We start from the raw sequence: 22,466 nt of genomic DNA, 5'->3' as shown, positions 1-22,466 counted from the left end.
AAAATTAAACATGGTGGAGGCCAAGTTTAAAAATTATGCCATCCATGGTTCTCCATCTACCATCCACTGCAGTTGGTGGTTTGGAAGAAATGTTCCCATCCTCTCTTCCCCAAGTCCTAAATCAATTGACTCAGGGTGCACTGAGGCTTCCACCCTGAGTAAGACTTAGGGAAAGTAAGATTCTTTCCCAAAGAAAAAGGCAAAGGAACAGCAACACTTACCCACCCTGCCAAACAACCACTCCACCCCACAACCTACTTCCTCTCTCTAGTCATTTCCTGAAGGGCCTCTTCTCCCCAGTTCCCCTTCCTTCTCCCCCATGAAGGAAAACCAAACACTCAATGAATCCAAGTCACCAAAAGTAAACACCCTGGCCCTCAACATCATTTCCTCCACAGACTTCTCAAAAGACAAAACACCAAAAGTTTGGAAGTCTTTTAGGAACAGGGCTTTTCCTTTTTGGCAATCCCACCTTACTAACACAGACAGAGGTAGCAACTGACAGGTTTCCTTTGATAGCTCTCTTCTGTGTGTCCAAAGCTGAGGAACCCACACACAAGAGGAAGGGAAGGAGAATCCATAACACCAAACACCAAAAAAACTAACCATTTTCTGCTCAGTCAACCAGTGCCTTATCAAGATATTTATCAAAAGATGGCTCAGTCCCTCATATGGGTGTCTCATTAAACCTCAGCATTCCTGTCTTATTCTACACACACACACATTCACAGGCTGCACCAACTGCCTATCCTTCCATGAAGTCATGGAAATTTTCATCTACTATAGAAGATAAAGGGAACAGTATTGAGTTGAAGAAGTATAAGTAAGATGGTCAGACCTGAGTAAAATGATCAGTTCTGATACATTTCCACCGTGTCCTGTCATCCATCCCAAGTGGCATAGAGAGATCATGTAAGAGTCCCCCATACAATGGATTGTCAACCACATTGTTATTATGGAATTTCCTGAGATGGAAATGTGGAGGCTCATACAGAGAAGCAAGAATATCAAACTGTACATACGGGACGTCCCAGCCTAGGCATGGCCAAGGGCAGTCCAGTGCTGGAGCCACAAACCACCAGAAGCCCAGCAGTAATATCTGCCATTCCCACATTTACTAAAACTTACGATTCTCTTTTGGGAATCCCTGTTTCCTGTTACTCAGCTCTCCATTTGCCCCTAACACCCTTGTAATTACAGGAGAAATAAGAGTGATGTCACTCACCAAAGAGTATATGGATAAGTTCAATAAATCCAGCAAAACAGAGTATAAATAAAGGCAGATCACTAATGCCTAAACATACCTGGATATGTTTGCTGAGAAACAGTATTTAATAACCCAGTAGAGGGACTTCCCTGGTGATCCAGTGGCTAAGACTCCACACTCCTAATGCAGGGTACCTGGGTTCAGGCCCTGGCTAGGGAGCTAGATCCCATATGCTGCAAGTAAGACCAAGCTCAGCCAAATAAATAAATATTTTAAAAAAAGAAAACAGTTTAGTAAACAGCCTCATTAAGGTGTAATGCTAGTTCACAGCTTGTACCTTCTACTCATCTGTCAATTCTTTTTTTTTTTTTCCTTGATGATTTTTCTTTATTTGGGATAAAAAATTTCAAAAAGATACTAAACGTTTTCAATCATGGCCTGTTACTTTAATCAGATGTAACCTGGGAGGATAGTCATTTGTTATTTTTAAGCACTATTTTGGGACTTCCTTCCATGACTCAATGGTAAAGAATCCAACTGTAATGCAGGAAACACAGGAGATGCAGGTTTGATCCTTGAGTTGGGAAGATCCTCTGAAGGAGGAAATCGCGACCCACTCCAGTACTCTTGCCAGGAAAATCCCATAGACAGAGGAGCCTGGTAGTCCATGGGGTCACAAAGAATCAGACTCAACTGAGTGACTGAGCACACATGCACAACTTTGCCTGCAGCAAGGAGCAGTCCTAGCAATTCAGAAAAGTGATGAAAAGTATAATGTACAAGGAATTTCCATTCTGGTATAAGTTGCAACTGTTGAAAATATAAAATTGACATTATACTCCATATGAAAAATAACAGCAAGTAAAGGACAATTTTATAGTAATTTCTCTCAAAAAAAAATAGAAAGCAAAATAGTGAACAGCACAAAATTGTGAAAACAAAACTCCAAAGTACATATAGAGAATAAGAACACACATATTAAGTATGATTCTCCAAAACTTCCAGAATACATAGGGGAGAAATGACTGAGACCATCAAAGGTAGACTGAGCAAATGCATGCCCTCCACACACAAGGAAAGGTTAGAGATGAAGACTAATTTAACAGGAGAGCTGGCAGCAGCATTTGTAATCTGTGAGTGTTTCCATTTCTGACATTTGGTAAAACTGGCTGAGGCAACCCAACTGAAAGGTTTCCCAGCTACCAGAAGATTAACTCGTGCATATGCTCAATGCTCTGTTCCAAGTTTTAACTCCAAATGAAACAGTGGTATGAATCCCAAGGAAAGGTCCAATTTCAGAAGACTCTGCTTGTCTTGGAGAGTGTCTCAGAGAGGCAAGGAGTGACTGTGGCTCACCCTGGGGACACAGACACTGGCATCAGCTATTCCTGGGAGCTGCCCCTACCACACGTACACTGGTGTAGGCAGACACCATCAAGGAAATCTCTTATCTGTACATTCCTGATTCTCACCTTCAACTGATAAGAAATAAAACAACTGAGAAAATATCAACCATGGAACTAACCAGATTAAAACTTTCTTGACCAGCAGGAACAAGGTCAAACACTGCCCCCTTAAACCCTTCCTCTTTGACATCAGTCTATGACCACATGTATATTCTTTTCACAAACCAATTAAGAATATAGTTCTTATCCTTTCACAAGAATTCTTCACAACTCTGAAATCATAAAGGATGTTTAAAATTAAGGACCTACTTTAATTAAGGACCTACTTTTATTCAGGATTCTCTGAGAGTCTGAGGCAGACTTTTTATTTTGACTACACAATGTGGCATGCAAAATTATATTTTCCTGACCAGGAATCAAAAACCCCGGCATCTGCATTGGGGGCACAGAGTCTTAACCACTTGACTGACAGAGAAGCTTGAGGTAGACATTTCTGGATAGAGTCCTTAATATTCAGCCTCCTGAAAGCACCTGGCAATGGGTTCCAGCTCTTGCTTCTTATGGTAACCTCTTACACAGCTAGGTTAGATGCTAGAACTTCCACAAAAGGTAGTATTCCTTCTCCACGTTAATGTACTTAAAATATTTCTTACTCAACTTCCCCATATCTCATTTATGAAAAAATACCAGAAAAACAGAAACAAGCTATCAAAGAAAAATGCTTGAGTGAAACATATAAGCAGAAAAGTGTGAGCTTGCAGGAAAAAAATGAACAGGCAGTTATTCTTTAGAATTGGGGGAGAGGTGACAAAATGTAGAGTTGAGAAAAATTCAGAGATAAGGAGGAAAAGCACTGAATCTGGGGAAATCATAGCCATCAGGATTCTAGACATCCCAGCCTTCACTCATCTTTTACACAGTGGTCTTCATCCTGACTGCACCTTAGCATCACCTGGGAGGGGATAAATGCACTATGACGCCCGAGGCCCAAAATCACTGCAGATGTGACTGCAGCCATGAAATTTCAAGACGCTTGCTTCTTGGAAGAAAAGCTATGACCAACTTAGACACCATATTAAAAAGCAGAGACGTTACTTTGCCAACATAGGTCCGTCTAGTCAGAGCTATGGTTTTTCCAGTAGTCATGTATGGATGTGAGAATTGGACTATAAAGAAAGCTGAGCACTGAAGAACTGAAATTTTTGAATCATGGTGTTTAAGAAGACTCTTGAGAGTCCTTTGGACTGCAAGGAGATCAAACCAGTCAATCCTAAAGGAAATCAGTCCTGAATATTCACTGGAAAGACTGATGCTGAAACTGAAACTCCAATACTTTGGCTACCTAATTCAAAGAACTGACTCATTGGAAAAGACTCTGATGCTGGGAAAGAATGAAGGCAGGAGAAGAAGGAGACGACCGAGGATGAGATGGTTAGATGGCCTCACTAACTCAATGGACATGAGTATGAGCAAGCTCCGGGAGTTGGTGATGGATAGGGAAACCTGGTATGCTGCAGTCCACGGGTTTGCAAAGAGTCAGACATGACAGAGTGACTGAACTGGACTGAACACTCGAGGCCCAGCCTCCAGAAAGTGGTTTAGGTTCAATTGTTTATAGTGGATAAAATTCCTCCCCCTGTAGATTCTGGATGCAGAAACTAACCCCACATAAGCATCTGCTAACTTCAACTCTTAAACTGTCATGGCATCTGAGCTTGGAATGGTTACAGATCTGCTCTGAAGGAGTTCCAAGGATCACAAAGTTTCAACCAGAGTTGCATGACATTACATGCTTCTAGAAAAATCCTTATATATACAAATTCAGAGATTACAGTGACAAAATTAAAATTTTTCATTCGGCACAGTAGGAAAACTAAAATGTTTAGAAAAGACTATATTTTAAAAATATTAATAAAAAGATTAATCAAAATTAGCCTGGAAAGTTACCTCTAAAAGGAGAAGTTGTTAGAATAGAGCTAACAAGCATATCAAACTTGTTTGAAAATAGCCTTCTCTTGATTTTAGAATCATGAAAACACTATACAGAATTATAATTATAAAATAATTGTTTAAAAATCAATTCCTAAAATTTCAGAGTAAAATTAAACAAAAGTACCTAAAAATATACCCATTCTTTTGATTGACAGAGCCTTACAAAAAAAGAACTATCAAAAATGGTTTTAAACAAAACAACTTGAAAACACATTCTCTGTGTGATACATCCACCTGAAGACAGTATGAACTGCAAAAAAAATCTTAAACTGTTTTCAGAAGTCACATTATAATGTAAAACAAATGAATAATTATGTTGATATCATTGAGAACTGGGCTTAGACATGGGACAAATAATAGATGATGGGAGAAAAGAGATACAGATGTAAAAGCAATAAGATAAAATAAAAACACTAGTGATCTGCATCTGACTTGGATTCTAAATACCCATGTAAACATATTTATTTACCTTAAAAAATGTATTCTAAGTTTGTCTAATGAAAAAGCTGAGAAACAATAACCAAGTACAATAAGCACCTCTAGCACCCAGACTATAGTCTTTAAATACCATTTCACACTAAAAGAAGCCAGGGCTGCTTGGAGAAAAGGATGATTCCAGGGATGAAGCAAATGCTGTACAAAATGAGCTAGAAATATCCTGTTACTACAGAAACCAAAAAGAAAACAAAACAAAAAACTAGAAAAGACTTCTAGAGTATGTGCAAAAGACTTCGGACCCAACCTGAACAGACTCCCACTGCCCAAAGATGGCCAAGGTTGGCACAAGCATAACAGATGAGGTGGACTAAAGCAGACCAGAAATGCTTAAATCCATGAGCTCAAACTGATATTCACAAAACCAAACCAAACAAACAATAAAAATTCACTAGCCCCAGAAGAGAATCAACACATCATTTTGGAAATAGGTTTTAAGAAGTAAAAAAATTAATTTCCCCTACTCTTCCTATAAATATATTTCAGGATTAACCAAAGAGCTTAGAACATCCTCATTTTGCAACCCTTAATGAATTAATAGACCTTGAGCAAGGATCATGAATAGCTCATAACATCACACACACACACACACACACACACACACACACACACACACACACAATGTTATGTACCTCATAAGGAAGGTATACAATCCTACCTCCTACATAGACGAAAGGGGTGAAGAAAATTCAAATGAGTTACATCAAACTTTTAGACCTAAAGACCAAACTAATGTGCCAGAGGAATATGTTAATTGACACAGGGGGAGAAGTGATCAGCCAAATTCAGGCTGTGGGAATCTCTACAGGACAAACAACTTAGAGACATGGGGTGGAAAGAAACAGAAAAGCAATCTATATAACCTATGTCAGCCAAATGTACCTTGTTTAATACTGCTTCCAACAGCAAAAGGGGGAAAAAGACAGCTCTGAGTACTGACTAGATACAATGATATTAAAATTAATATTTATGCATAATAATAATGTTTATGTTAATATGTTTAGTGGGAGGGAGATTCTACATGTTTTAAAGATACATACTAAAATATTTATGGGTAAAAATGATATATCTTGGAATTGCTTTAAAATAATCTTGGGAAGGGAGAGCAAGTAGGGGTTCAGATGAATCAAGACTTCTCATTATGGCAATTATTGAAGCTGACTTAAGGTTACATTTCCCTGTACCCTTCTGAATTCTTAGCTGATTATTATTGTTTAGTTGCTAATTCGTGTCTGACTCTTTGCAATCCCATGGGCTGTAGCCCTCCAGGTTCCTCTGTCCATGGGATTTCCCAGGCAAGAATACTGGAGAGGGTTATCATTTCCTCCTCCAGGGGATCTTCCCAACCCAGTGATTGAACCTGTGTCTCCAGCATTGGGAGATGAGTTTTTTTTTATCACTGAACCATGAGGGAAGCCCGGATAAGTGACAAAATAACAAGAGAAAATAAAACAGAAGTTTATTATCATGTCTATTTCTGATACACATGGGAAATATCAAGAAGAACTGAGTAACTCCCTGAGATGGCCCAAGCCACCACCCTAAATGCCATCTTCAGCTAAAGACAAAAGAAAAGGTGAGGTAGCCCCTATGAGAGGTTAATAGGAAAAGGAGCTTAAACTAGGGTAGGGCTGGGTTTGTTATGTAGTTTTCATTCTTCTTGAAGATTGTCCTTCAACAGGATTCTGCTGTGATTTAGAGCCATCCTTCTCTTTCTGGTACAGAGAGGGAGTGAAAAGTGAAGTGAAAGGTGCTCAGTCATGTCCAACTCTTTACAGTCCATGGAATTCTCCAGGCCAGAATATTGGAGTGGGTAGTCTTTCACTTCTCCAGGGGTTCTTCCCAATAGACAGGGAGATACCTTTACAAATGGAGATTTCCTTTATCAATGCAAATATCCCTCATAGAAGAGTAACTTCTACTCTGACTTCAGAGTTTCTCTTGTGTCTATTTCTCAAAAAAAAGAATCAACTCACAACAATCTTCCTGTCAGAGAGCCCTGTTCTGCAGTGACACATTGTGTTACCCTTCAATTTCTATATTTTTGAAATATTTTTATAAATCTACAGGGGGAAAAAAAAAAAAAAACCCTATAGGAAGCAGTTGCCAGAGGAGCCAGGAGCTGTTAAGGCTCTTGACTCTGAGTCTCAGTGGAGACTGTGAGAGGAGAAGCCGCCTCAGGACATGATGCAGAGAACAATGGTCTAGGAATCAGAAGACTGTGCTTCAGAAACCACATCAGCCACCTGAGAGTCACATGACCCCAGGGATCTCTTGTGCGTGTGCCACCCACCCCCACAAACCCCTTTGCCTCTAGGTCCTTATCTATGGAAATAACTGCCTTGCTTCTCTGGGTGGAATCCTGGGACAACTAAATGAGCTACAACAGCTCAAAGTGCTCTGAAATCATGTCATCATTTTTAATAACAGAAGTCCAGGGCAGAGATTTACTCTATTGATAATGGCAGAAGCTGGTTTCACAAAGGGCTTGGAAAACTCATCGCTGCTTACAGGTGATCATAGTAGAACAAGAACTCTTGAGAAAAATCACGTGTAAAAGCCAAATTTTCTAGACTGCAATTAAAGTTTCCCTTCTAAGCAGATTGCAAAAATTCTTAACCATTATGAATGCAGTCTTTTAAAAAAGAGTCACCTACCTCCATGACTGCTTAAAGAAAATGGATTGAGGGGGGTGAAGTGAAAAAGTGAAATAGGTGAGGGAACTTAAGAGGTATAGACACCAAGTTATAAAACAAATAAAAGAGGATTGGGGGAAAAAGATAAATAACTAAAATAAATCACAGGATTTTAATATACAACATAGGAAATATACTCAGTAATATTGGAATAACTTTGTATGGTGATAGTTGGTAACTAAAATTACTATATACTATATCAAATATTAAATCACTAATGATGTATACCAGAAATTAATAAAACATTATAAGCCAATCATACTTCAATTTTAAAAACTCTTAATTTTGCAATAAAAACTTACATATGCTTAGAAAAAGAAAAGAAAGTGGATTGAAAACCATCACCCTCATTTATAACTCAAGGTCATCACTGTGGATATTACTAACACGTAATGGCTAATGCTATGTGCTCAGGAACCAGCAGGGCGCACACAGTAGGTCTGCTCTGCAGGCCCCTGTCTGCTTGGCTCAACACCTCCTCCTCCTCCTCTCCCTTGCTGTGTGGTCCTCAGTGATTGCTCTCAGCCCAGAGTATCTCTGCCACCAGCAGTCGCTCCTCAGCCTCCTGGATTGAGCAGAAGTGAGGGACACATAGAAGAAAGGGTTGGGAAATAAAGGCAAAGCCCACTGCAGCTCTCAGGGAACCAGCCTTGAGTCTAGGCACAGAACCCAGTGCGACGCAGAGGATTTTGTTTACTTCCTGCCCATCAGCTGAGCTCCAAAGTGAAGGTTTACACACACATGTGCTTCCCAGCCTTCACCTGGACCAGAGACCATCAGTAAAAGTGGCCTCAGACAAAGGCCAAGTGGCTGGACAAGATCAGGTGACTTCTTAGGGTCCTAGGAAGGGGAAAACTCCCAGCCACACCTCCCTTCTCAGGGGAAGGGACTGGGTGAACCCACTCTGGCTCTCTGAGGTCACCCCACTTACACACCAGCAGTGGAGACCTCGCCTCTCAGAGAGAAGCGCTGATGACCTGGGGAGGTCATCTCTGTGACTCAGGCCCAGGCAGAGGTTTCAGGCTCCTCCTCTCCACTCCGAGGGCCCCGGGCAGATGGAGACCTCTCCACCCCACCTGCGGTCCCAGTGGAGGTGCACACAGGGGCCAGGGTGCTGGGAACTCTCTGGTTGTTCTGTTCTAAATAGGGGTAACCGGCAAGTGCTCCTTAGCCTGACATTTGTTTCTCTGAGCAGTAGAGATACTCCTCACTTCTCATATGACAGAGGTTTTCAAATCTCAAAATCCTAAAACCCTAAAAGCCTCACCCTGGACTGGTGTCACCCTGCTTTATACCAATGGTGCTGCCAGGAGTACCTGGGAGGCCATGCTGGTGCTGTGGGTGGTAAGACCACACTGCCTGGGATGATGGATGATTCACGGGGTGTTCTGTGCAGCCAAAAAATTGAAAGAGGGCTGGAGGTCACCAAGGAAACATGTTTGTGTTTTAGAGACTTCTGGGTTGAGTTTACATCTTCCACTATCTAACATACAAAGACCAACAAGCAGTAGAGATAGATCACAACATGGGAAGTTGCTTCATAAAATCAATTATTTAGCTAACTAGTACTGCTACTAGTACTAGCAATACTACTACACAGATGAGCCCCTACATTTATGGTCCTCTACTCCCCACTTCTCCACCATGACCACCCAACAACCAAGCTCCTAAAAGAGGGGTCAGGGCTTTACCACTTGCACCTTGTGCAGTCCCCAGGGACCTTCCTTGACCCTTCAAGTGGCTCAGATGCTAAAGAATCTGCCTGCACTGCAGGAGATCTGGGTCTGATCCCTGGGTCAGGAAGATCCCCTGGAGAAGGAAATGGCAACCCACTCCAGTATTCTTGCCTGGAGAATTCCATGGGCAGAGGAGCCTGCCGGGCTATAGCCCATGGGGTAATAAAGAGTCAGACCAACTGAGCAACTAACACTTTCACTTTCAGCAGGAAGTATTCCAGGGGCTGGACAACTTTGAAATCAACACACCCAGCACCACAGTGGGGCAGATCCCTCTCAGGAAGACCCCAGATCCTGCGGCCTCTCTGTCCATGTCTGCTTCTCTCATGAGCTGCCACAGCCATGATCCAAATCTCATATTAGGATGGGATCCACCCAAGTCTTAGTGACCCCACCCAAGGAGCCAATAACCCAGGACAGCAAGAAAAACCAGAAGCTCAGTTCAAACCCAGCCACATGGGCTCTGCTTTGAGACACACTTGCCTTCAAGCTTCTTTAGCATCTGGTACTAAAGAGAAAATAGAAGGCCAGGGACAGCAGAGAAAGACCTGCTCAAGAATATGGTCCAACATTAAACCCGGAGACCACTCATCCAACCAGGCACCTGGCAAGAGCCACAGGCAGACACCGAGGCCCCAGGGTTTCCTGATAAGCAGAATTCATGAGAGCTCCACTGTGTGAGGTCAGGAAATCCTGCACAAACAGGCCACACAGGCTTGCCACCTGTGTATTTCAAACAGACTTACTGTGACTATGTGGAAATACCATCACTAGGACAGCTACACCTGGGACAAAGAAGGGCTGGGACAGCCTGAAGGCTCCTGCTCCCTCTCCCACCCCCTGCCCTTCACAAGGCACTGCAGTGGTCAGTGCCCTCTCTAAGGTGGCACTCTGCCCCACACACCTGTCCCACCCTCTGGCACAATGGCCAATCCACTTCTATCATCAATGAGAACTCCATCTCCCAAGACCATCCAATCACCTTGGAGCTGACAGATTCTCTGTCAGTCCAGTTATGTGGGTCAAACTTCACCTACCCAGCTGCCCACTGCCTGCAGTGCCCTTCAGTACAAACACAGCCTTTAAACAAGAGCCACGCCGCCCACCTGTAAACTACCTGGCCCATCTCAACATACTGATGACAACTCACCACCTTCTCCACCTAAAACCCCCCTTTCACAGCAACTGCATCTTCCATCCCTCCTGCTCTCACACACTCACAGGCCGCCTGTGTCCCTAAGGCAGCGCTAAGGGGTCACGGAGAGCATGAGCCATCCAGGAGGGTCTGCAGCAGACCTCCAGCAGGCTCAGCCAGAACAGGGGGCTGATGGCACTGTGTCCCCAGGTGGACTGTCCCCTGGGGGGGTCTTAACCCAGGATCTTCAGGGTCACGGAGGTCACTGACCTCACAGCTTTCTGTCTCGGGTTTGCCCTGCACATCCCCTCCTACACCCTCTGCCAATGCCAGCTACCAAGACACAACCAGAAATCAACCCCACAGCCAGGACAGAAATCAGCATGGAGGGTGCAGAGAATTCACAGTGAAGCTGGAGCTCCTCCCCTCGGGGGCTTTGGCTCACAGTGCCAGCCCACGGGGAAAGGGGCAGCCTGGGGAAAGGTGTGCTCTTAGGAGTTCTGGGCAGCTACAGTGCAGATGCAAGGCCCTGGGTTCTGTTCCCCTGGAAGAGGAGAGGCGATGGTATCTTCTTAGAAAAGCATTTATCAGATGTGACCTGGTCAAGGTAACAATTTTTACCTTGTTAAATTATAACAAGAGAGCCATAAAATGCATATTAGTCTGGGCTCGGGTCCAAATTACCTCCCTCTAAATCACAGGGCACATATTGCCTGAGGCTACTGGACTCTTCTTTTGGTCAAAGATCAGTCAGCGTTTCTACTGAGCACCAGGAACTTTCTAACATAATATAAACTGCCTTTTATTTCAAGGCCATCTTTCCACAACACTGTTTTCATCAGTTAAAAGAAAAATAGTAACCCCTGGAGGTCCAGCCCTTGTCCATTCCAGAGGTAAACACAACCTCTGAGCTCTATCATGTTTCCTAGAAGGTTTATCCTCAGACCTTAGACTACTGGCCTCTCTCCCTACCTGTCCCGTCCATCACAGAACTCAGATACATACATCAAAAAGCAATGCACAGTATGAAACTCTTTTACCTCAAGAAATGTAAACAATCCCCAAATTAAATAGGATTTCCAGTAACATTTTATGATTGCTTTCATTAAGGAAGGCTCCTGTGCGTCTTTCTGGGCTCTCTTAACTTCTTGATCCCAGTACCTGCGATGAGAAACAGCACAGTAAAAAACAGCGTGTCCACCAAAGGGAAAATGGGAAGGGGACCAGAATGAAAGATAATCCTTCACTAACAAAGGTCTGTCTAGTCAAGGCTATGGTTTTTCCAGCAGTCATGTATGGATGTGAGAGTTGGACTATAAAGAATGCTGAGCGTCAAAAAATGGATGTTTTTGAACTGTGGTGTTGGCTTGAGAGTCCCTCGGACTGCAAGGAGATCCAACCAGTCCATCCTAAAGGAGATCAGTCCTGAGTGTACATTGGAAGGACTGATGTCAAAGCTGAAACTCCAATACTTTGGCCACTTGATGCAAAGAGCTGACTCATTTGAAAAGACCCTGATGCTGGGAAAGACTGAAGGTGGGAGGAGAAGGGGATGACAGAGGATGAGATGGTTGGATGGCATCACTGATTCAATGGATATGAGTTTGGGTAAACTCCGGGAGTTGGTGATAGACAGGGAGGCCTGGCATGCTGCAGTCCATGGGGTCACAAAGAGTCAGACACGACTGAGCAACTGAACTTAACAGAACAGAACTAAGCCCAGGGTCAGCCTGAGGTGGGTGAGCATGGAGTGTTAGGGAAGGAGGCTCAGAAGAACTCAGAGGAAGGCAAAACCCCCCTCCCCCACACCTTTAGCCCCACGTGGAAATTCTCACTCTCCCTCCCTTCTCCCTGCTGCCTGTGCTCACCCTTGCAGCTCTTCTCCAAGGCGCTGGGAGCGATCTTCCGGAAGCACCGAGTACATGTCATCTGGCTCTAATTTCCGTTTGTGACCAATTTTAAACAAGGGGTTTAGCCACCTGTTAAACATTAAAAGGAGAGTGACATGTATCCAAATTACACATCTCTAATTGGAATCTTACATTCATGGATGTTGTTTTAAAAAACTCTACATTTTAAATATACAAAGATATGGTGGAAATTAGACATGTGCTTACAAACACACACACGCATTCTAGGTACAGGGAAGTCATGCTGGCTTATACATGATATAACTTAATTAAAGAAGCCTGTTTGTGGCCTACTGATCATACATGGTACATCCACTTTAATTATTAAGGAGATAATACATTTAGAAATGAAAATAAAGTAACAGTGGTTCAGGCATGCAGAAGAGAGCTGAAAGGCCATTGTGGGTATGGCTGCAGATATGTTCCTGTATTACTGGGGACTTAAATCTTCTGAACTGTATCAGATTCAAGGATTGCTAGTTGATGCTAGTGATAAAGACCCTGTTTGCTAATGCAGGAGATTTAAGAGATACTGGTTCAATCCCTAGGCTGGAAAGATCCCCTGGGGAAGGAAATGGCAACCCACTCCAGCATTCATGCCTGGAAAATCTCATGGAGAAAGGATCCTGGTAGGCTACAGACCACGGGGTCACAAAGAGTCGGATATGACGAAAGTGTCAGCACCAGTCATATTCAAAGCAGCTGCAACTCTGCCATCTCAAGATCTCTTCAGAACAGCTGTCAACACAGAGGAGTTTTTACAGGGAATTAGCTTATGGACACAACACCCTGAGTCTAACAGGCTCTGAACCCTGACCTCCTTACAGTCATGTCAGACTCCCCTCAGCCAGAACACTCATGAGAGCCTCTTTCTGACCCCAACATTCTGAAGACAACCTCAAGATAAGTAACATCTTCCTAACTAAATTGCAGTTGATTCTTCTTATGGTCCTCCTTGCTATCACTCCCTAGAAGATTCATTTCTCTTAAAAAGAAACATTCAAACATCCAAAAGGCCTGGAGTTTTACTGACTGTTGGATCTGTCACCATCAGCCTCAGTCAGGAAAAAATAGAGCCCGCCAGACTTTCAAGGAACTCCGCTAACAGCTGACAGCATCACCAAACTAGGTTTAATTCCTCCAAGCCCAGGCTTCTGACTAGGGACATCAAGGTTGCCTCCATTGCCACCCTTCTGCAACAAAGGTGTATGTGTTAGTCAAAAATCCCTGTTTCCTGGGGGTCCAACCAACCGTTCACTATGAGCCCTGCACCTACAGACATGGCCGACTCTAGATAGTTACCATGCTTATGGGCTCTGGGGACAGGATCATACCAAACGTGGAGGGGTCTGGCTATGCAGCCAGTGCCCTGGATGGAAGGTCACCACCATGAGCCTAAACATGACTCAAGAAAACTCAAAGACAGTGTACGTGCCCTTGAGGGATGTTTGTTCCTTGGGGCTCCTGTGGCATGTGTTACCCACATTGGGCCATCTACTGTCTCCAAGAAAACTCTACCAGGGGACACTGGGCTATAGATGGTTCATACCAGATCCAGGTTACTTTCAGATTTTAATTACATGCACACCACCTGTGAATCAAAGTGGGGCATTCATCTAGTCAAGAGGGGAGCTGGACTGGTAAGAGCAATGTCATTCTTGTAGGATCCCTGGTGAGCCTAGAATGAGAAACAATTTATAATACCCTAAGTATTTAACAACAACAACAAAAAAAAGTCAGAGACTGGCCTGGGTAAGTAGAGGAACCAGTTCTAACCTTAGAATGACAAAATCTTCACTGGATCCTCTGGCCCACATGACACATGACCACTACAAAGCTCTTGATTACCTGCTGGCTGATCAAGGGGGAATTTGTGCCTCAGCAACCATTTCCTGTTGTTTCTATGTTAACAGAAGCGGTCAGATAGAAGAGAATGCATCCCAACTATCAGAGAAAGTCACTTGCAGACAAAGACAAATATTATATGGTATCACTTTTACACAGACTCTTAAAAAACAGTACAAATGAACTTATCTACCAAACAGAAATAGAGATGTAGAAAACGAATTTATGTTTACCAGGGTGTAAAGGAAGAAGGGACAAATTGGGAGACTGGGATTGACATATATAAGCTGCTATATTCATGTCCAACTCTGCAACCCCATGAACTGTAGCCCGCTAAGCTCCTCTGTCCATGGGATTCTCCAGGCAAGAATACCAAAGTGGGTTGCCATTTCCTTCTCCAGGATCTTCCCAACCCAGGGATCTAACCCAGGTCCCTGCATTGCAGCTGGATTTTCTACTGCCTGAGTCTACAGGGAAGCATATATAAAATAGATAACTAGTAAGAACCTACCATATAGCAGAGGGGACTCTACTCGATCCTCTGTAATAGCCTTTATCTTTTTCTCTTTTAAAGAAAAGAATCTTTTTTTTTAAAAGTGGATATATGTATAATTGATTCACTTTGCTGTATCCCTAAAACTAACACAACATTGTAAACCAACTATACTCCAACAAGAAAAAAATTGTTTTTAATAGACAGGCCACTTGGCTAAATACTCAGGTCAAAATGGCCTGTCTGAACAAATTTGTGACAGTTTCAAAAGAAGGATTCCCAGCTTCCCTGAGCTTCTAAGGCCATTCTTAGAACCCCTACAGTTACTGTCCTTCTCTTGCTCTTTGGTCCATGATTCCTCAATTGTCTCATCAGTTTTATCTCTTGGAGAACCAACACAGTCAAGCCATAGATGGTCTTTACTCTGGGCTATGGGCAACTGGGACTCTAGCCTGGTGACAATCAGATTTGTTCTGGTTGAATCAGGAACAATACAGCTCCTCTAACCCAACATATGACAACACCCATGCTCAGCAGGAAGCACCATCAGACCAACCTTCACCCTTTCAGAGTCTCTCAGATAAAAGGAGCTGTAAAAAGGAAAGGCTGTTATGCCAGAATTATATCCCTGCCCCTCCCGTGAATGGAAACCAACTGCTGTTATCTGAGTTTCAAGCTTAATCATAAAAGGAAAGAGAGAAATAAGAACTGATTAGAACTAGTGAGGACCCAAATGGCAGAAGGCCTAACCTCCAGTAGATACAGAGCCTCATTATGCATTCATTGCTTCTCCATTCTTTCATCACTGAGCAAAGCTTGTGCTTTACCAATCTCACCATTGGTTTACTTATTGGTTGTGGGAATATAAGTGGAAAAAGAACCTCCCCAGTCTTGATAAGGGGTTTCAACCTGGGCTAGAACCCTTGCACAAGTCCAGGCAACCAATTCCATGATAAGCACAGCAATTACATACACAAGAAGCGTAGACTCCAGAACCAGGCTGCCTGGTTTGAGATCTCACTTCACCGCTTACTAGCTGTGTGATGGTAGGCAACTTACTCAACCTCTATGCTTCAGTGTCTTCAGGTATGAAATAAGAGGTTCCTTCCTCCCCAGAAGGAAAACTGGAAACGGGTGCCAACCAAAACCAAAGTCTTCACCTTCCATTTCTATGCACATACATTTTCAAAACTAACAAACAGAATGTGCTTTGAGAGTTTCTTAACCTACTTGAAGTTAAGGAGACATTTGTCTGTTTTGCTATTATTTATAGTAACCACACACATATTCTGGAGAAGGAAATGGCAACCCACTCCAGTATTCTTGCCTACAGAATCCCATGGAAAGAGGAGCCAGGTGGGCTGCTGTCCATAGTGTCGCACAGAGTCAGACATGACTGAAGCAACTTAGCAGCAGCAGCAGCTCACACATATTCCTTCTTCTAGGACCCTCTTTCCTTAAGGGTCATCAAATAGCCAAGAGATGTAGCCACATACACTGAATACACCACCATCAAAACAAGCATAGGAGCTGCCATCCCCCTGAGAATCCCCTAGACTGTCCCATAAAAGAAGTATCACAATTTGTGGGAAAGATGAATGGGGTAGGGTCGAGAAACAAAAGACCTAATAATCACCCAAGTGTGATTAAAGTCCAAAGGTTCAGGCCTGCCTTTCTGCAGTCCAAGCTATTAGATGAAGACTTCATTTAAGAGCTTCACTTCTCTGCAGCATTTTCATCTGTGTATTTCCTCCCAGCTCAGGGACCCTCCAGTGGTTTCAGGACCATAGGACTCCTGGACAGGACCACCTACATCAAGACTATGCACTGCTCTCTGAGCTAGAGATCTAAATAAGACCCCACAGGTTTCAAGGACCCCATCCCAATGGTTTGGTCCTCAAAGGTGGAAGTGGAGATATTTGCAATAGGGAAAGGGGCTGTGGTCAAATAGACAGTCTGCTCCTGGCTCTGTGTCCCAGGAAAAAGCAAAAGGTGTTCCAGAATGGTATTCCCATTCATTTCATAGAAAACAATTGTGTTTTGTACACACATGAAATTGACCACAACTAGGTACCAGGACAAACAGTCAACGACACAGGGAGGGAGGCAGGAAGAGAAAGAAAGACATGGTCATGACTGGGGGAGAGAGGGAGCACAGGGCATTTGGAACTCTGATGTTCACCTAAGGAACATGGGGAAAGGTTGGGATATTATTGGAAGATGGCAAAGGTGCAGGTCACTGATTAGATAAAGAAAGTTGTTCATAAGCTGCTTGTTTGGAGTAAAAGTTGCAGCTTATTTCAGAGCTGACAGTGAATTGCTGAGCGGCTCTGAGGCAGCTGGATAAGGTGGACACCATGTCCCTGGGTCCTCCTCCCAGCCCTACTGCCACCGGCCCCGGGCGCGCACCCTCTCCTTGTCCCTTGGTCCCCAACAGAAGCCAGCAGTGTCAGGCAGGTGCCCGCAGTGATTGTCACAGCTCAGACGGGGCGCTCACCAGACAAACAGGCGCGAGCAGAAGTTCGCCTTCTGCAGCGGGTTGGTCTTCACCTCCGGGGACACGGGCAGCATCTTCCCGGCCAAGGCGGACACAGACCAGGGTCGCGCTGCTCAGGAGGCGGTGGGGCTCCTGCTGCTCCTGGAGGCGCCGGAGGGGATGCTGGAGACTGACCGCCCTGCAGGTCCACTGGGCGGGAGCCTGAGAACACCTGCTTCTGAGAGTGGAGGGCCCTTTGTGGGCCAGGTCCCGCCTCCCAGGACTGAGCAGCCTCGAATCCACCTCTGAGGCACCCGCTCTGTGCAGGTCTGCCACAGGCATAGGATGGATGCAGCGTGCCACGTGTGGGGCTGCTGGACCAAGACACACCCAAGTAGATACTTCCAGAAGCCCCACACAGGTGGGAGGCAAAAGCTACCAGATCTTTGATAAAGGCAGGCAGGCTGACTTCGGGGCACAACCAGCCCAGCTCCCTGGAGCACACCTGGCTGCAAACTCTGCGGAAGTTCCTGCTCTGAGTCACCCAGAAGGTGGAGAAGGGAGGCTCAGGTCCCGCCCATCTCTGCTGCTCACAGGCTCCCCATGAGCTGAAAAGGAAACCTGGAGAAAGCTGGCAGAAGGAGATAGCAGTCCACCCTCGGGGCATGCTGCCCTCCTCAGGACCAAACAAGGGCACTGCGGGAAGGTCTCCAACTGGAATGGAGCAGGACCCCTGAGGGACCTTCCTGAGATAGACCGTACCCCCACCGCATGCCCTCTGCCTGTCTCTTGTTTGTAGAAAAGCTTCAGTCTCCCGGGCCTCCTCTGAGTCACAAAAGGCTGGCCCAAAGACAATTGGAAGAATATGAACATATAATAACAAAAAAACTTTATCAATAGATTAGCCGTACAGCAGTCACAGAATCTTTATAACAGGGTCTGGTGCACATTCCTGAGTTATTTTGCAGATGCTAAAAAGTCCACCGGGTGGAAGAAGCTAACTGCATGATGACCAGGATAAACTGGAACCTAGTGATTTATGATGATAACCCCTGTTACATTACCCTGCTCCTCAACATCAATTGGAATAGTACATGAGCTAATCAAGTACCCTGGACTCTCCCTCAGCTTGCCTTTAAAATCCTCCAGTGAAATCCACTGGGGAGTTCCAGCCTTCTGAGCATGAACATCCTGTACTCCTTGCTTGACCCTTGCAATGAACCTTTCTCTGCTCAGAACTCCAACTTTTCAGTTTGTTTCACCTCAGTGTACACTGGGCACAAGACCTTGGTTTGGCCAATACAAACCAGGCACCAAACATTTGACAATGGCCAACAACAGGGTTTAGCACAGACTATGGTTATAGAGCTGCAGGATTTAGAGAAATGCAACAGAAGATTAGAAGACTTCAAATGATCTCAAAAGATGAATTCATGCTGTCATTAGAGATCTCCACAATGTGAGATGTCTTGCATCTCACAGGTTACATTGTGGGGGGACTCCTGGAAGCTTTTTGCTGGCCTCTTACAAGGGGAATTTGGGACAGAGAGATTGCCTTATGATTTCTTTCATCATGAGCTCAGGGTCTGCCTAGCAGAGTAACAGTGGCATATGTTACAGAATACAGGTTATGTGCATTTGTGGGGAACTTACTTCACTTTTAACCTAAACAATGCCCTATTGAAGGAGGTGTTATCTCTGTTTTACAGATGAGAAAAATGAGACTCAAAAGACAGCACTTCTCTAAGGTCTTCGAATCAGTAAATGATGAATCTTGATTTGTATTCAAGTCCAAGCCCAGCACGACTGTCTCATTGATGGATGGTCAGTGTGTGAAAAGTGCCAAGAATATGCCATCTGAATGAATCAATGACTGTAGGACTGAGAACAAAATCTTGGGCCCTCACTCATAAGCGATAAGTTATTTGTGTGGTCATCTTACCAGCTCAGAGGCTTTTGTTCCCTTTCATTCAAAATGAAGAAACATCAAGGTTTGTGGGGTTTATAACAAGATCACCTCATTATTCTTTGCTAATTTCCCATATACCTTGGCTAAAATGGTGTTATTAATAATGACTTTTAGCTTCAGTTATACAAGATGAATATGTCCTGCAGAACTAGCGTATGGCGATGTGGCTACAGTTGACAATACTGTATTGTGTCCTTTTCATTTGCTGAGAGAGTAGAGCTTGGGAGTTCTCAATATAAAAGAGAGAAAAAAATCTAAATGATTAAGATGTGAAGTGATGGATACATTGATTGGCTTGGTACGATGAGCATTTCAAGTGTATATGTATGTCAAGTTGTACATCTAAATATATACAATTTTTGATTGTCAATTAGACCTCAATAAAACTGGAGGAGAAATCAACTTTAAAGAAATCCTTAATGTTTTCTAATACTTTTTATAACTCAAACATGTAACAATGGCAATGTGCTGATTATTTTGTATTGATGGGCATGATGGTGGTTTATTATACTCTTTTCTTGATTTTCATGCATGTTTGAAATTTTCTGTTGCAAAAAGGAAGACAGAGCTGAAAATTGTCAGTTTTCAATTACCCATCTTTCTGGTGTTAACTCCTTCTCAGATAATGCAATCTACAATCTAAATAAACACTCCTCACATAATTTCCAGTTGTCTTTGAAATTCTCTACATTTTCTACCCCTATAAATGTTCAGCTACTAGTTCTACTTCAAAGATGAAGCAATTGCTTGCAGAAGTTGGAAGTCTGGTGACTTCCCTTGTCACAATTCCCCAGATTCTTCTCTCTAGTTCTAGCTATCTCAGGACCATAGTTGTCATCTCCAAACTGTCAAATACACTCAGTCCCTTCAGCTTCTGCTGTATTTTTTTAAACTAATATTTTTTTTGAAACTTCTTAGCATTCTTTTCTGAACATAAACTAATATGATGTTTAGAAGAAATGTTGAAATCCATTGTTAAATTGTTCACAGAAGTGTCTCTAGAGCCAGGGGACCAGATATTTCACTCATCCTACTTCCAACAGGTTTACTGTGAGCCTCAGAATTTGCAAAATCATTTTTCAAAAACTAAAACCTAAAACAGCATGCAAATAAAACTTTGTTTGTTTTGAACAGATGTTCAGTGAATGCCTTTCAGGCACAGGACCACTAGGCCAGACAGAGAACTTACAAACACGGGGGAGATGTCATAAGACCTCTATCAGCACTTGTTTATTCATCTGAAATGGTTCAATACTATGACTAACAGAGCAATAACAAGTGATGGAGAGGATGCAGAGAAATAGGAATCCTCATAGATTGCTGGTGGGAATGTAAAATGGTACAACCACAAAATTACCACATAACCCAGCAATTCTTCTCATAGTTATTTATCCAAGATAAATGAAAACCTATGTCCACTTGAAAACTTAGTTACAAATGTTATAACACCATTATTCATAAAAGATAAAGGTGTTAGAAATGGGAGGAAGCAAGTGTACACCACCTTATGAATTGGTAAATGAAATCTGGAATTATATGCAATAGGATATGATTTGTCAAGATAGATACACTGCTGTATGCCACAAAGCAGATGAACATTGAATATATTATGCTGAGTTAATGAAAGTCAGCCATTGACTGTAGTGACGAGGACAAAACAATATCTTAGGAAAAATTAAATCTTGTTGGACTTGATGATTCATTTCCAAACAAATCTCAAGGATACATGGTGGAAATATGCATCTGTGCAAACTATAAATTATTATATGGTCTACAGAAGGGGTCTCAACAACTGGTCTGTGGCCTGTTAGGAACCAGACCACATAGTAAGAGGTGAGTGATGCGTAAGGAAGAGAAACTTGATCAGTATTTACAACCACTCCACTCATCACTCTCATTACCACCTGAGCTCCGCTTCCTGTCAGATCAGCAGTAGCATCAGATTCTCTTAGAGGCACAAACCTTATTGTGACCTCCCCACATGGGGGATCTAGATTGCACACTCCTTATAAGAATCCAATGCCTGATGATCTGAGGTGGAGATAAAGGGATGATGCTAGCGCTGGGGAGCACCTGCAAACACATATTATCATGAGCAGAGAGGTTAACAGCACAGAGACCAAAATAAGGCAATTGCTTGCAGACTCAGATCAAAACCCTTTCAGTGTGTGGCAAGTGACAAACTGCATCTGCTAGCAGGCTCTACAGGAGCACATGATGTACTTCAGTTGCACAGCTGCATCTCGTGATAGGTTTTCAGTCAGAATTCAACACTAATTTTAGTGTGCACAAGGCCTGCCCATTATTTTATTTACCACTTCCATCAGTGGGTTTTTCCTGCACTACACACTTATCTCCATCACAGTTTTGGTAAGCCCACAAGCTAACTTTACCAAAATGAGTGAAAAACAAACATAGCTGGAGAGCTTCTTTGATAAGGGGGAGAGAGCCAGTGATGAGACAGCAAAAGACTCTAAGATCGCCAATGAAAAGAAAACTTCATTTAAGATAAAATTTCCAGAGTTCTACATCAATTATGGGTTCATTGCAACACATATATGTGGCGACCAGCTATTCAACAAACTAAAGTAGCTGCATTCTTTGCCAAACTGGATCTATGGAGGTGACAAGTGAATGTTGGAGATTTTTGACATGTTTCAGGAATTAGCACAGATTTTGAAAGAGACTAAGCCAGGGACTTCCTTCTCCCAGCTGGTGTGTGATCACCCATCTCAGATTTCTAATGAGTTTGAGCATTATATCCCAACCACAAAAGACTCTTGAACTGGGAAGGAATGGATTGTGACCCATCTGTGAATAAGCCAGGTGAATTGACTTTGTTCATGCTAGAAAGAGGATCAGCTTCTTGAAACTGTAAATGATGATGACCTATAAAGTATGTTTGAGACATCTTCAAATTTCTATATATTCTAGATTAAAGTCAAGGCAAAATATCCTGCCACAGGATATTCTCTGTAGCAGAGATTGCCAGAAAGCACTGAAAAGCCTATTTTCATTTCCAATAAGCTATCTTTGTAAAGCAGGGTTTTCTGCAGTGACAGCAACCAAAATAAGATGACAAAATAGACTGGACATAAGCAACACA

At 43.2% G+C, this 22,466-nt stretch overlaps 1 protein-coding gene across 1 annotated transcript in view; it reads right to left on the bottom strand.

Moving 5' to 3' along the window:
* Window positions 1–17,486, bottom strand: part of LOC136144259 (ATP-binding cassette sub-family C member 4-like) — a 167,867-nt gene extending 150,381 nt beyond the window's left edge. The window contains exons 1-3 of the mRNA XM_065902006.1: window positions 17,413–17,486; window positions 12,536–12,646; window positions 11,708–11,828 (exon numbers count right to left, since the gene is read on the bottom strand). Of these exons, the coding sequence (XP_065758078.1) occupies window positions 11,708–11,828; window positions 12,536–12,646; window positions 17,413–17,486 (306 nt within the window). The remainder of the gene's footprint in view (window positions 1–11,707; window positions 11,829–12,535; window positions 12,647–17,412) is intronic.
* Between the last annotated feature and the right edge of the window lie 4,980 nt (window positions 17,487–22,466).

Source organism: Muntiacus reevesi, chromosome 11, assembly GCF_963930625.1.
Source record: "Muntiacus reevesi chromosome 11, mMunRee1.1, whole genome shotgun sequence".
In the NCBI taxonomy this organism is placed as follows: Eukaryota; Metazoa; Chordata; class Mammalia; order Artiodactyla; family Cervidae; genus Muntiacus; species Muntiacus reevesi.
This window is presented reverse-complemented; position numbering and strand designations above follow the sequence as displayed.